At 41.6% G+C, this 16,672-nt stretch overlaps 1 protein-coding gene across 1 annotated transcript in view; it reads right to left on the reverse strand.

The window, feature by feature from the left end:
• Positions 1-651: 651 nt before the first annotated feature.
• Positions 652-16,672, reverse strand: part of PSMF1 (proteasome inhibitor subunit 1) — a 45,979-nt gene continuing 29,958 nt past the window's right edge. The window contains exons 5-7 of the mRNA XM_007193347.2: positions 2,917-2,970; positions 1,619-1,777; positions 652-1,076 (exon numbers count right to left, since the gene is read on the reverse strand). Of these exons, the coding sequence (XP_007193409.1) occupies positions 1,025-1,076; positions 1,619-1,777; positions 2,917-2,970 (265 nt within the window). The 3' untranslated portion in view covers positions 652-1,024. The remainder of the gene's footprint in view (positions 1,077-1,618; positions 1,778-2,916; positions 2,971-16,672) is intronic.

The following is a 16,672-nucleotide window of genomic DNA, read 5'->3' on the forward strand; positions in this document are numbered from 1 at the left end:
GAGGACTGGCTCAGACAAGCAGAACTGGAAGATTTTGCCCTTTTCAGAATGATGCAGTCTTTCCGCAATGTGCCTGTCCTTGTGAAAGTCATCCTTGTGGCCTATGGGGTTTCCAGTCACTCATTTTCATCCATGAAGCCAGACTGGGACCCATCTTAGTGGTGTCAGGAGCAAGAGCAATTTATGAAAGGAAGGTGCCTGAGAAGCAAGAACGGGCCCTGGGTAGGAAAAAAGAGTCACTTAGCCCCTCAAAGATTCAAACTCTCGGGGGCTTCCCTGGTGGCGCAGTGGTTGGGAATCTGCCTGCCAGTGCGGGGGACGCGGGTTCGAGCCCTGGTCTGGGAGGATCCCACGTGCCAGGGAGCAGCTAGGCCCGTGAGCCACAATTACTGAGCCTGCGCGTCTGCAGCCTGTGCTCCGCAACAAGAGAGGCCTCAACAGTGAGAGGCCCGCGCACCGCGATGAAGAGTGGCCCCCACTTGCCGCAACTGGAGAAAGCACTCGCGCAGAGACGAGGACCCAACACAACCATAGATAAACAAATAAATAAAATGTCCTTCCCAGGTTTATAAAATCATTTAAAAAAAAAAAAAAGATTCAAACTCTCAAGTCTCATAAATGGAAGGAACTGAGCAGCAAAGAAGCGTGGGAGACTGGCAACATGAGTTTTGTATTGACATTTGGTTCTTAATAATAACATCCAAAATGTGTTCTGTTCTTACAGTGCTGCAACTGGGACTGCATCGGGTCGAGGGTATTATGTTGCCGGAGTCTCCCTGGGAAGTGGGGAGGAGCTGGTGGTGAGAGACACTGATTTCTCTTTGGGACCTATATGCAGCCAGGTGGACAGCTGCAGCAGGTACCTTGGCCCTGGTAGCGGGTGGGGAGGCAATCCCAGCTGGCCTGCAAACACATGGGCAGAGTCCCTTGCCCCCAGCCCGCAAGAAAACGGTTGCTGATGCGGCCAGCAGTGGCAGCTCCAGGAGAGTAGAGGGAAGGCTGGGATGTTACATTCTTGAGGCCTTCACAGGTACATGTCATCGTAGCCCGGCGGGGGGAGATGGTCTGGGTTAGGTCTGGAATGGAAAGAAGGGCTGGTGAGTTGGGGCGATGGAGAGCCAGGGGCACACAGGCACACAGGGTCCTGAATGGAGGGAGCCTGCCTCCAGAATGATGTGGTGGTTTGTGCAGTTCAAGAGCATGCACTCTAGAGTTGGGTCTGAATTCTTATTCTCCCACCTTGGATTAGTTACTTCATCTTTCAGGGCCTTGATTTCTGCATGTGTGAAATGTGGACAGTAATATCTACCCACAAGTGTTGACAAAAGGATCCAATGAGTTCCTGACACCTACAAAAAGTCCATTAAGAGTGAGTAGCAACCCCTCCTCTGAGTCCTCCCTGACGGGAGCTGGGGAAGGGAGGCACTGAGGAATGGGAAGCTCCTGGAAGTCTCCAGGGAGGCATCAGGCAGGTGCCTGGAGGAGGCTCCACTCTCTTGGCAGCAGGGGACAGAGTTAGTGGTGACTCTGCGCCTGGCGTCAGACGCCTTCATTCCTGCAATGCTGAGCTGAGCTGCCATCAGGTCCTACTTCTCAGCATACCTGAGTGAATACCTACCCAGATGGGCTGGTCCCAATGGGTCCAAAGGGGTCAAAGCGTGCTCCCGGGGGCACAGCGCCTGGAGGAAGCCGGTTTGGGAGGCCCGATGATGGGTCAATAAGTGCTCTTGGGAAGCCAGATCTCAGGGGATCCACAATCATGCCACCTCTCCGACACCTGAGGCAAGAAGGAATGATGGGTAAGCAAATGTGGCAAGCAGCTGTTGGAGAAGGAGTGAAGGTGGTGAGAATGGATTAAAAATGACTGGGACATCAACTCTGGATGGTTCAAGCAGACACATGTGGATGGCTGCCTGAGTGCCAGCAGGAAGTGGGCAAGAGCAACGACACAAAGAGCACACCTTCTCTGGCAATCGTGGCCTCTACTTTCAGCTCTACAGGCTTCCTGAACCCACAAAATTGAGATCCCTGCCATCTCCTGCACCCAAGGGGGACAATTTGATAGAGAACATGTGCCAGAACTTGTCAAGGTCAATGCAGAACCATCACAAGGCTCTGCAGGCTACTACTTTAGGTCTAAGGACTAATGAATTGAGACAATTCATGATGCTAGCTTTTTGCTCTGTTTCCTTAAAGGGTCGCAGGGCAATCCATAATTTGGTTGCCCAAGTCTGGCTCCTGACAGCATCTGTCCCTCATGGAGTTCCATGGATCCGACCTCATGGCTCAAACTAGGATGAATAAGCTGATGTTCCCCAAACTTTGAAGTCACTGTTCAAGCTTAACTGCAGACTTATATGATTTCCCCATGGTCTAAAAGTGAGACACTCAAGCTGGGGACACTTTGCAGCAGAGGTTAAAATCTAAAAGCATTCAGAGAAGACAGTGCCTAGCTGAGGCTGAAATAACTTTGTTGGGGACTTGACAAGAACCACACCAGAGTCTAATGAGGATCAGAGACTCCCCTTACCAAGTGAGGTGACCTCTGAATAGCCCTGAACTGCCCTCAGGTCTGTAGCCCACTGTGTGCTCTTCAGTCTGCACCTGATAGATCCCCATGGTATCCTTCCATCCAAGGGACAGCTGCTGTCTTCCATCAAAACAAGCAGGGCCAGAAAACAACAGAGGAGCTGCCCACTAGGCTTGCTCAGCCACTCCCCAACACTCAGAGCCCTCCTGCACTGCTCCAGGTATGGCAGAGCAGAACAGCGGCAACGCTTTCTCAGCCACTCAGCAACAACTGCTTCCTTCACCCCAAAGGAAGACTGATGAAAAGCTCTAAAATTAGAAGATGAGCTTGGGCTGAAAGGCCATAAGAGCAAGTCGTGTTGCTGTCACCTCCCCAGCAGTACTCACCCAAAGGGGTCTAGGTCCTCTCCCCCAACAGCAAACGGGCCCAGGGGATCACACCTGAAACAAACAAGGGACAATTACTGAAAGTCCCAGAGCAGCCTGGCGCCTGGGCTCCCAGAGGTCCAAACCTGATGCCTTTGGGGACACAAATGTACTCCCAGGCACGGGGGACAGGGGAAGCCCCTGCATGAGACCAGAACACAAGGGATATTTCAAAGTGGTCCTTGGCACAGACTAACACTGAAATTATTACAATGGCAATTATGCGAAAAGAGCTGAACATAAAACTAGAAACATGGAGGATCTCAATAATGTAGAAAGATAAAAATATGAACATTGGTAACCAGATAAATTTTATTTTATTCATACCTTTCTCAGGCTCCTAAAGTGTGTACAAAGAACCAAGAACATTTAGATCAGAAAAATACTATCCTAAAACCCCAAACCAAAAGCTCAGATTTAAAAGCTTCAAAGGGTGGAGTGAGATGGGTGCTCATATACAACTAGAACTGTGCTTCTCAACCTTTTTCTCATTATGGCCCCTGCATGAAATGTTAATATCACAGATACTGCACTGGAGAGCCACAAACAATTGTAATTTCGAAGATTTTTTTCACCCCCAAACCAAGAACCAATTTTTGCCCACACTGAGACTGCAGGAGCCAGGAGCATAAATCAGTGTGTGCTTTGTGGAGACTAAGTCTATACTAATATATATATACAAACAAAATATACCTGCCTCTCAAAAGCCTTCTGTATCTTTACATTCTGTGATATGATAATTTTATGCCTAGGTATCCATCTTAAAAAAATAATACATAATTCAAATGAAAATGTCATCATAAAGACTTTAACCAAGGGAACAGGATTGGCTGTAAATGGGGACCAGTTAGGCAGATCATGGTAATGCAGCCATGCAAACAATGTTCTTAGAATGTTTTAAAATGATGTGAAAAAATGTTTATGTTCCAGTGTTAACTGTGGGAGAAAAGGGGATTATCAATAGCCTAGGAAATCAACTATGAAAAGTGTGTGTGTGTGTGTGTGTGTGTATAAATAAAACGAGAAAGAAGCCTAACTGAAAATTTAAACAGTGACAGTTACACATGGGAGAAGTTTCTTCTTTATACTTTCCTATTTTTTCTATAAAGGATATGGCTATGGATATAATAAAACAAAGAAGATTTGGTATTTGAAAAAGTGTGCTTTGGAATCTGCCTGGAGCCCCAGTGAGCAATACAAACCTGACAGTTCTGGGGCATGGGAGACCTCAGAAAAGCCTGGTAAACAGCAGCTAATCAAAGCTTACAGGTAAGACGCCATTAATTAAGCAACTAGGAAAATAATCCAAAAGTAGGTGCTTCTCCAGTCAGTTCTACCTTATGAGCTGGAAAGGACACCATGATTTAGGTGGACATGGCTTCCAAGGGAAGCAATTTTTCCTGACCTAGGTTATTGTTTCCAAGCCATGGTTCATGGAGCTGGCAGTTAAAACTTTCTGGTGGCCTCCCAACAACCTGCCTCACTGGACAGACCAAGTGGTGCAGAGGGCAGCAAGCATTTTACACTTATCTCCACAAACTGCCCCCTACAGAGCAGCAAACAGAAGGAGCTTCTAGTGGCTATAAAAATGACTTGGAAAACAGAGCCTTGATGGCTCCTGAAACATGAAGCCATCTCTGTTTTTCTCTCCTAGGCCACAGAGCGTGGGGAGGAAAGCAGAGGTAGAGCACAATGGAGGCTAGAAAGGTAGCTGCCAGGCCCACCCCAACAATCTGCATTCTTGCAATTGTCACGGCATATCCTTTAGGCTCACACTCAACACAGTCTAAGTGCAACACATGCACACTTCTGTGAGCTCATTATATTCATTATATACACACCCAGACCCTATAGTCTCAGTACTGGATATCCTGAATGAGGCTCTTGGGATTAAAAAAAAAAAAAAAGAAGCTAATTTTTGTAAACGGTCTCTAGAATCAAGCCCCTAAAACTTCATCTGGTAATCAACTGAAAGAGAGTGCTGTACACTAAATGCTGTAGGCGCAACTGCCTAGCTGGGCCCACTGGACAGTAAGGCCCAGCTTCAAAAGGGGCCCTTTGGGATTGGGGCCCTTTGAAGGCCCTTTGGGATTTGGGGGTGATCCTGACCACACACAATTCCTCCTTATGTGCTCTTCTCTCTTAGATAAAAACAACACGCCTCCCTTGGGCACACAAATCCTGTTGACGCCATGCTTGTGGCTGAGGTGGTCTGGTGAACAGGAAAAACCTCAGGACTCTGGGTGGCGGATTGTCTGGCTGGTTGGAAGGGGTCTGTCACAAAACCTTTGCACCTCAGTCTTTTACGATGGAAAATCTAAGTAGTAACACTCAAAGAGTCTGCTGTCATGGTGAAACATAGTATTGGACAAGAACAGATTTGTTGACAGGAAAGGCCTGGAAGAATGGAATAATAGCAGCTGCTGATATTTACTGACAGCTTGCTTTGTGTCAGGCACCATGCTAAATTTAGTTTTTAAAATTTAATTTTCTGAATAGGTAATGCCTTCACCAGTTTCAAAATTCAAAACAATATACAGATTGAATTCAAAATTCAAAGGATACATAGATCCATAATCTTAGGCTGGATGTGTTTTGGAATTCAGAATTTTTCATGTTTCAGAAAGGTCAGATGAATATACCTAACATATTATTGTGTAGTACCCTATAACCAATACCCTAATATTTCTGCAAAATGAATGAGAATTCACACAAAATGAACCTATAAGGAGCTTCATGCCACCTCAGTTCAGGTTTTGCTACCAAACAAGGTGTGGCACCAATCTTATGAAAAAAACAAAACAAAATAAAAAAATCAACAACACCTGGTTTTCAGAGCTCTTTTGATTTCAGAGTTGTAAGATAAGAGACTGTGGACCTGTACAAGTAAAAAAATCTCCCTCTTAGCCCTGTCCTCCAGGCTACCCACAGACAACTAATGACATCAGTTTCTTGTATGTTCTTCCGAAGATACTTTGCATATATGAGCAAATATGCATTTCCCCTACTTTTTAAACAGATGGATGTGCTGAGCTCCTTATAAACATTACCTTGTTTTATCTTTGCAATAGCCCTCTGAGGAAGTACAATTTTTTTCCTATTTTACAAATGAGGAAACTGAGGCTCAGAGAAGCAAGTGTTCTTACACATGGCCAGATGGGTAGTAAGTGGCCAAGAATGAATTCACACTAGGTTTACCCAACTTCAAAAGCCATGACCTTTTAATTGGTGTGTTGAGACCATTTATATTTAATGTGATATGTTTAGATTTAGATCTGCTATTTTATTATTGCTTTTCCAATTGTTCTCTTTCTTTCCTCTATTTTCTCTCTTTTTAATTCAACTTCAGAGTTTTTGACTAGATCTCTTTGTAGTTTTTTCAGTGGTTGCTTGAGGGATTACAATAAACAGATGTAACTTTTCACAGTCTACTGAGAAATAGTATATTACCATTTCAAGTAGAAGGTAGAAACCTTATCAGCATAAGTTAAGTCCTTTCATTCACCTTCCTTGTCTTATATAACATACAATATTGTCATATTATATGACATATATAACTACAATGAATTTGTTCTAATTTTTGCCTTCAATTATAAAACATGTTTTAGAGAAGTCAAGAGAACAGTCTATTATGTTTATCTAGATATTTACCATTCTTATTGCTCTTCCTTTATTCCTGATGTTCCAAGTGTTTATCTGGTATCCCTTCCCTTCTGTCTGAAGAACTTTCATTAGCAATTCCTTCTGAGAAGATCTGTTGACTATGAATTTTCTTTGTATCCTTTTACTAAGAATATCTTAAAATCCTTCAGAAAGAAAGATGACGTATTTGCTGGATATAGAATTCTGGGTCTGACAATCCTTTTTTCTCCATACTTTAAGAATGGTGGTCTACTTATTTCTGGTTTCCACGTATTCTGATGAGAAATCCATAATCATTCAAATTCTTATTCCTCTATAAGCAATGTGTGTTTCTCTCTAGTTGCTTTCATGATTTTCGTTTTTACCAATCTGATTATGTTTGAGCATGGACTTCTTTGGGTTTATCCTACTTAGGATTTGCTGAGCTTTTTAAATCTGTAGGTTTATGTCTTTTGCCAAATCTGAGAAGTTTTCAGCCATTATTTTCTTCAAATAATTTTTCTGTACTACACTCCTTCTCCTCTCCTCCTAAGACTTTCACGACCGTGTTAGCTCTTTTATAATTGTCCCGCAGGTTCTTGAAACTTTATTTTAAAATATTTTTTCTCTGTATTGTTCAGATGATTTCTACTGATCTAGTTCAAGTACTTAATCTCTCCTCTGTTATCTCTATTCTGCTACTGATTCATCCAGTGAAATTATTTTGATTACTGTATTATTATTTTTCAGTTCTAAAATTTCCATTGGGTTCTTTTTTGTACCTTGTTTCTTTGCTGAGATTTTCTATCATTCCATTTGTTTCTAGAATGCCCTCACTTCTCTAAGCATTTTTATAATAGCTGCTTTATATCTCTGTCACATAATTATTCCAACATTTGCATCACATTGGAATATTGGCATCTGTTGATTGTCTTTTTGTGAGCTGAAATTTTCTTGATTCTTTGTATGCCCAATAATTTTGAACACTTTGTTATGAGGTTTGGGGAGAATCCTGGTATTTTTGTCTTAGCAGGCAATCGACCCAGCTGGGTTTGGGATCCAAGTTCAGGTTTCAATGTCAGTTCTGTTTGGAAAGCCTTTGCAGTGCTATCCAGTTGTGTACCACATATGTGCTAACCAGTGGTCAGTCTGAGACCTGGCAGTGGGCTATCCGTAATTCTGTTTTCAAAGTCTTTGGTGTGCTATTTACAATCAGATCCACTTATGTACAGTTTGCAGGTAAGGCCTGGAGTCCATAACTTTATGGAGTTGCTTTCTGAACTCTTCCGTTTCTGTGATCTATCTCCTTGGTACCTTCCAGTTCCCTGGGGCTCCTCTTTTGGTCCTCTGACCAGAAAGCTGGGACACTGCTTACCTTGCTCTGCCATGTACTTCCCCTGACAGTGCCTGTGTCCACATGCCTATATCAAATGGAGGGAGAACAAAGAAAGAAAAAAAAGCAACAGTGGTTCACTCCATACTCTTGACACAAGTCTTATTGGAAAGGAAAGGTCTTCTCCCTCAGTTTTAAGTTTGTGGACTGTCACATGCTGGAGTATAAAACAATGGAGAAAAGGAAGAAGAAACATGGGAGGTTTTCCCCATTCTCTCTTGAGCACTAGACCCCATTCCCACTCCTTTAGCCAGAATGGAGGGCTGTCCTGGAGTGCTCTCTTTCCATGCCAATATCTAGTTCCTTGTTTTGGGCTTCCTTGAGTTCATACTGGAGGCCAGTATGGTGGAATTTCAACCTCTGGTCTTCTTTCCCAATCTATCTGCTACTACTTTTCAGCATCCTCAAATAATTGCTCCATGCATTCTATATAGCTGCAGTCAATGGGAAAGTCAGGAAGGAGTGTGCTTATTCCAGAACCAGAGTCTTCCAAACCTAGGCTCTTAACCAGTACAGAACATCAATATGGCTGCTTTCAACACAGCTGCTGGTCTGCACCCATTGGTGATCACCAGGCGTGAACACAAAGCTCTCCATCTGCACATCAGAGTTGTTTAGGAGTGCCGGCTGTGCTTTCACAGTGCATCCAGCAGCAATTACCTGAAGATTTCCAGACCCTGATCCCTGAGTCGGTTTTCATGGCATTGTTTGAACCACCTAGGCCAGTTCTGTTCACGTTGTAATGTGCACATGAATCAGTGGGAGAATCTTGCTAAAATGCAGGTTTTAATTCAGAAGATCAGGGATGGGACCTGAGATTCTTCATTTTCTGAAAGCTCCCACATGATCTGGCATTGCTGGTCTGGGGAGCACCAACGGCTAGGCTGCTTCCCAGCGAGGGTACAAGTTCAGCTGGGGAATTTTTGTGGTCTGGGTTTATTTGCCTTGTCCTGCCAAGTGTGGAAACTTAGGACTGGGAAAATGGAAATGCTGATAGCTATAGACAACAGTGTGTGCACATAAACAAGGAGAGCACCAGTTACGTGCTCTGAGCAAGCAGGGCACTACACCTTTCCTTTTCCCCGCCCCTAGATGAACTCATAGGATAGGATATCCTATGAGTTCAAAGGTGAACTGGGGACTGAGAATGGTTGGAAAATACTGAATTTAGGCTAAGTGAACAAAGATTTTCAAAAGAAAGAGAAAGAAAACATATGCATATACTAAAAAATTATAAGAAAAATGTCACCCATCATCTGACTCTAACACAATGACTATTTTTGCTATTCTTTCCTAGTCTTTTTATAAGCATATTTTTAGACAATTATAATAAATATAATTTTAGATCTCACTGTTTTCCTCCACTTGTGTCCTATATTTCTCATGTTGTTTGTCTTTGCTATTAACATTTTTAATGGCCAAATAATAGTCACTCAAGTGAAGCAAATTTGTAAAATTTACTTAATCTTCTACTGTAGGTATTGGTGTATTGCTTCTGGTGTGTGTAACTATAAATAATGCTGTAATTAAAAACTTTCATGCTCATATTTTTTTCCAGGTTAGAAATCGATAACTGTTATTCTTTGCCCATCTGACCACTGTATGATGGGAACAGACAACCTATTTCTCTGGTCAAGAGACAGAAAGCAGTTGTACTCAGGAGCTTCAACTGTACCTGATTTAGGTGATTTAGAAGGTTAGATTTAGGTCCTTTAAGCTGATGAGATTTAGATAAGATTTTAGGCTGAGCTGATACAGTAACGGCAAAAGACTCCTCAGAACCCTGGGGGAGGGGAAATGTATTTTGCCTTTGGTAGAAATGTCCCCCTCTCAAGATTCCACACCCCTTAATCCCCAGAATCTGTGACTGTGATGAGAAATCACTCCTGCATTTATGTTTTCTGGCACAGTTGACCTCAAAAAGGGGGGATTATCTGGGTGGGCTAATCTAATCATATGGACCTTTAAAAGCAGAGAACTTTCTCTAGCTGGTGGCAGAAGTAAAGGTGGAAGGGAAGATTTGAAGCATGAGAAGAACGTGACACACTGCTGTTGGCTTTAAATATGGAGGCAGCCACGTGAGAAGAAATGCAAGAGGTTTAAGGAGGTGAGAGGCCTCCAGCCAATAGCCAGCGAGGAATGGGGTAACAAGAAACTGAATTTGGGTTCAGTTAGCTTACAAATGTTATGGGGATGATGCCTTTCTAAATAATTTAAAAGAAAAAGGAGACTAACTCCAGCAGTGAAAAAGATGCGGAAATGACACCAAAATATAGGGGGAATGCGAATTAATACTACTGTTTAGGGAGGCAACTGGGCAATACGTATCAAAATCTTTAAAAAGAGGCTTAGTCTTTAATATATTAATTCTACTGTCAGGAATGCATGCTAAGGAAATATTCAGATGTGTTCTAAGTTGCATGAAAAGTATGTTCCCTGAAGCATTACCTATGGTAGCCCCAAATTAGAAATGACTTAGGCTAAAAAAAAAGACCTCCTTGCATCATCCTTGCTTTTTCTTCCCATCATCAGGCCAACCCATAAGCAAGTCCTGCATAGTATACTTCCAAATATATCCCAGATCATCTACATATCTGCCACCACCTACCACCTACCATCACTATTTCTTGCCTGGGTGCCTGTGTCAGCCCCTTACCTGGTCTTTCTGTTTCTACTCTTGTCCCTCTCTAATCCATTCTCTACAAAGGAGCCAGAGGAATTAAAAACAAAAACAAAAAAAGGTAAATAATATCAAGTCCCTCTCTTCCTAAATACACCTAGTGGCTTCCCACTGCTCCTGACAATGACCCCAAGGCTCTACACAAACTGTCCTTTGCTTACCCCTACAGTGTCATCTCCCATCACTCTACCCCACCATGCTCCAACCATACTAGCTTTCTCTTTGTTCTTGGAATAATCCAAGCCAAGACAGTTTCTTTTGAAGCAACTGCTGATATAGGTGTCAAAAGGAGAAAATACCCCTTTGAATCCCACACCGATGTTTATGAGCTGTGTTTCTTTGGGCAAGTTGATTAACCTCTCTGTGTCTCAGTTTTCTTTTCTATAAAATGGGGATAACACTAGCACCTATCTCTCATTCTCTTGTTAATGAAGGTTAAAAGAGATTATATTTTATACTTAACGTAATAGCTCAGCACACAGTAAAGGCTCAATAAATATTACCTATGTTAGTTGCCAGAATCTAAGTGGGATTCCTTAAAAAAAAAAAAAAGTCAATGGTTAAAGGGGTCCCAAATGGATCACTTTCTAACCAAACATTTTGATGGCTTCCATTACCCCAGGATCAAACCCAGCTCCTTAGCACGTAAGGCCCTTTGTGACGTGGCCCCCACGTTCACCTACTCTCCCTTCACATGCCGGCACAAGTAATATACAACCCCCTGATCCATCCCCTGCCTGTACACACACACACACACACACACACACACACACACACACGATGATAAGATGATTTCATAGCCCCATTTGTACCCACTGTTCCCTTGGCCACAAATGCCAATTACTCCCAATACTACAGATTTTTTATTAGTCCTTTAAAATTTAGTTCATCATGCATTATCTCAGTGAAGCCCTTCCTTCTATATCCTATCTCAACTCAGTCCTTCAGAATAATCAACCTTCTCTGAGCAGAAGACCTCAGACATACTTCTTTCACGATTTTAAAAAGAGTTATTACGGTCTGGAATAAAAGGGGCAATCAGCCCTAATCGACTGTGAACTCCTTGAAGGTTAGGTCCATACCTCATCATGTATTCCCAGTGCCTAGCACAGTATCTGACACATAATTGACACTTAGACCCACTTGGGGCTAAGAAATTGTGTAGAGGATAAAAGCAAAGGTTTCAGAGTTAGACCCAAGTTCAAATTCAGGCTTCACCATTTAACAGCTGTCTGACCTAGGGCAAATCATGAAATCTCTAAGCCTTAGTTTTCTTCCCTGTAAAATACAGACAATAGTATCTATTTCTCAGGGTTGTTATAAGGATTAAATGAGAATGTTTACAAAAGCTTAGCACCTGGTACACAATAAAGAGTTTAATAAGTAGTATCCAATATTCTATTATTATAATACAACTTCTGCTCCTTAATGGTTGTGGTCAAGTTACTTACACATGAACCTCAGTTTCATGTGGTCAAGTTACTTACACATGAACCTCAGTTTCATGTAAACTGTAAAAGGGGGATAGCCCTTACTGATCTCATGGGGTTGAGAGGATTAAATAAAAGCATGTGGATGAAATGACTAGAATGTTGTCTGCAACAGTTGGCATTCAATAAAAAGTAGCCATATAGGGCTTCCCTGGTGGCGCAGTGGTTGAGAAACTGCCTGCCAATGCAGGGGACACGGGTTCCAGCCCTGGTCTGGGAAGATCCCACATGCCGCGGAGCAACTAGGCCCGTGAGCCACAACTACTGAGCCTGCGCGTCTGGAGCCTGTGCTCCGCAACAAGAGAGGCTGCGATAGTGAGAGGCCCGCGCACCGTGATGAAGAGTGGCCCCCACTTGCCGCAACTAGAGAAAGCCCTTCCACAGAAACGAAGACCCAACACAGCCATAAATAAAATAAATAAAATTAAAAAAAAAAAAAGTAGCCATATAAATATTACTGAACTAGCTTTGCCATCCATGGGAAAAAGATCAAAGGGATAAAGATTTCTTCCATTCCAAGGAAAAGAATGAGGGCAACTATTATCGTTTCACAAGTAATGAAAAATGAAAATTATTAAGGTGGCATAGGTAGAGGATAATTCTTTTCAAAATATGGTGCTAGATCAAAGCTAAAATATGAATCTATCTCACAACACACATAAAAATTAATTTCAAATGGATTATCTTAATATAAAAGGTGAAACAACAAAGCTTCTAGAAAATATGAGAAATTCCTTGGGGTAGGGCAAAAATTTCTCAAACAGATCAAAAAAGCATCACATATAAAGGGAAAGTATTGATAAGCCAAACTACATAAAATATTAAGAATGTTTTAATTTAAAAAACACCATTAACAGAGTGAAAAGACAAACTACAAGAGGGAAGACATTTGTAATACATGTATCTGACAAAGGACTTAAATACAGACTATATAAACAATGCCTCAAATCAAAAATAGACAAGACAACCCAACAGAAAAATAAGCAAGAGATTTGAATAGATTCTTCACAGAAGAGTAAATTCAAATGGGCCTGTAAACATTAAAAAAAAAAAAAAAAAAAAAGAGTCAAAATGTGGTCCATGGACCCCTGGGGGGTTCCTGAGACTCTCATTTCAGGGGGGGGTCCATGAGGTCAAAACTATTTCATCTTAGAAGCTATTTGCTTTTTTCACTGTGTTGATATTTGCACTGATGGTGCAAAAGCAATGGTGGGTAAAACAGTTGATGCCTTAGCATGAATCAAAGCAGAAGCATTCAACTAGCAGTCACTGTAACCTCCCTCACCAGCCACTCCGACCACTCCCACCCCCATCCAGTTTTGCTTCAGAATGTCCTTAAAGAATAGTTAAAAATTACCAAGTGTTCTAAACTCTCGATCTTTGAGTACACCTCTTTTTAATATTCTGTGTGATGAAATGGGAAATATGCATAAAGTACTTCTGTTGCATGTAGAAATACAACGGTTGTCTCAAAGAGAAGTACTCGTGCAGTTGTTTAAGTTGCTAGCTGAAGTAGCCGTTTTTTTCATGGAAAACCATTTTTATACAAAACAATGACTAACAGACAAACAAACCATGGTTATTCAGACTGGGCTACATAGTTGATACTTTCTTGAAAACCATGTGAACCTGTTACTTCAAGGAAAATAACTGACAGTATATGTTGCCAATGATAAAATTCAAGCTCTCAAGTGAAAATTAGCAATTTGGAAATTTGTATTCACCACTAGCTTGACAGCTCTCCCACACTGATGCTGATGAGATCGGTAATATTGATGAATGTGATTTTTAAAATATTGTGTAATAAAATGTGTCCACGTTTAGCGAATTTGCACATCTCAGTGGACCAACAGTTTCCAAATAACCAATTCATGATCTCCCAATAGCATGCACTAGTAAAAGATCCATTAAAAGGGCATGATAGAGCAGTGGATTTTAATGTAATAATGTACAAAAAGTTCACTGATATAGATTCAGATTCTACATTGCAACTAACCCTTTGTGAAAATTAATAAAGGGAAACTAACTAAAATGGAATCAAGAGGCCAGAAGGGAGAGCAGAGCCTTCATGCACGAATCACTTGACATCAACACAGACCCCAGCAGGAAGAGAGTACCTTACATCTCCCGCAGGAAGTAATACTACTTTACTACTGCCAGGAAGAGGAAGAAAGATTTTCCCCTTGTCTGGCAACAGCTCAGCCAATGAAAAGCCATTATACTGCAAACTCCCAGTTTTCTCCTATGGCCTTTAGGTTTATAACAGCCCCTCCCAACTTCCCCTTATTCTCTATAAAAGAACTTCTCCTTTGCTTTACCAGACTTGCATGTGGTGAACCACAGCTGCATGTCCCAAACTGCAATTCTTTGCTGCTCCTGGATAAACCTGTTTTGTTGGTAGTAACTGGCTATTTTACTGTTTTACCTTAACACCTTAAAGAAGCTATCACTTATCAAGTTTTGGTATAATGCAAAGAATATCCACAATTACTACTACTCTCTTTTCCAACAACCTATGTTAAGGCTTAAACAAAAACATTATCACCTACAGACTAAATGCAGAAGCAGAAATGAGAATCTAGCTGTCTTCTATGCCACTATTAAAGAGATCTGCAACAATGAAAACAATGTCACTCTTCTCATTAAGTTTTTGATTTGGAAAATAGTTATTTTCATAAAATTTGTTATTTAGGTTAACACACAACAGGTGTATTATTATTTTTAAATGAATGAATAAATGTATATTTAAATTTAAAATTTAAATTTTTAATTAAAAATTTCAGCTATAATTTATAATATGGTAAATACTGATAGATACAACTCAAACAAACAAGAGCTCTTTTGGGGGTCCTAAATAATTTGGGGGAATGCAAGAGAGTTCCTGAGACAAAAAAGCTTGAGATCTGCCAGCACAGAAAATATAACTCCAAGAAATAAAAGAAAACATTTATATACAGATGTTCAGTGTACTATTTAAAATGAAAAATTGGACATTCTTGAAATTCCCTGTGGAGGTTAGGCAAACTACAGCATAGCATATATTAGTAGAATAAAGTATCAGATACTAAAAAGTATATGTTTACCACCTTAGTAAACAAAATACAAAATTTTAAAAAGAAAATGTGGAACACAAATATTGGGAACATTTAGAAAATATGTAAAGATACAGACTGAATGGGATTAAAAATGAATTCTGAATGACTTAAATAAGAGCTTTATATCTAAGGATTAGTTTTAGCAAAGCTGGTTAAGCATAGGAAATTTTGATCTTTCAAAACAAAGAACAAGATTTGGGGCATACAGTCTCCTGACTGAGGACAGATGGAGCAAAGGGAAATGGGTTAGAACTGTAATGACAACAACAACAAAAAGTTAGGCTTAGATGAAAAAAAATTCCCTTAGAGATGGCCTGTTTTCAGTATTTCTTCCTTAGAGATCTCAGGAGTAGAACAGACCTAATCTTCACCTTCAATTCTCTATCACAATGGAATGTCCTCTCCATCTATACGAGCATCACACCAATAGCCTCTGACAAGGTCTGGACACACATCACCACACACTTAGTGAAGCTAGACATCCCAACTTCAGTTAGCATCTGGAGGTTTCCAGGTGTGGGACAGGCAATGTGGTGTGGAAAGTGAGGGGTGAGACACAGAACTGTATCCTATGGGAAGGGGCAGAGGCTGTTGTTTCCTACTCAGAATGTAAGCCAAGGCTGTTCAGTGATAGGGTAATTAACAACCTGCAGCAGCCAGATGGGCCCTCTGCTTTCCTGCTTTCCCTTCTTCCTGCCCTAAGGCCCCACCCTTAAATCTGGCATTTGTGGGAAAAACAAAAAGGTGAAAGTGTGAGTGGCTGGTTGCCCAGCAACATGGTAGTGATGGGGCTCTCACAAAGAAGTCGTCATTATAGGCATCTGTGCTGACAGAGGAAGGGGGCTGGCAATGGGTGGGGGTGGAGAGTGAAGGGGACTACAGAGGCAAGACCTGTCAATTCGCTAGTGGCTGACAAAAAGCCTCCTAAACATTCCGCCTCCTCTTCTAGTTCAGTGTCCCAGTCCCGGGAGATAAGCTTGCCTGAGAAAGATCTAACTGAGCGGGGTTAGGGGATGGATTTTTCTCCATAATCAGTGTGCACTCACTACACTGAACTTGTACACAAATTGATTACATGAACTAACACTGAAGGGTGCAATGGGGAAAGCATAAGCTTCTGAGTCCCATGTAGGGGCAAACCCCAGTCTTCACCCTCCCAGTTAGATAATTCTGGGAAGTTATGCTACCTCCCTTATCCACTGTATACTGCTCTGTAAAAGTAAGGATGTTGCTGATTTCCGTGTAGGACCGCCTGGAAGATGAGCAACCATAAATGAAAACACTTGGTATGGTGGTCAACACATGGTGGACAGCCAAGAAAAGGCAGTTTTTCCTATCCTCGATAAGTGGTGGTCAACATGATGACAGAGGAAACAATGTCCATAAAGGTCCTGGACCTAAATGTAGTTGCCCAGCACACCCTCTGGGTCGATACTCT

The sequence above is a fragment of the Balaenoptera acutorostrata genome, chromosome 15 (genome assembly GCF_949987535.1).
Source record: "Balaenoptera acutorostrata chromosome 15, mBalAcu1.1, whole genome shotgun sequence".
Taxonomy (NCBI): domain Eukaryota; kingdom Metazoa; phylum Chordata; class Mammalia; order Artiodactyla; family Balaenopteridae; genus Balaenoptera; species Balaenoptera acutorostrata.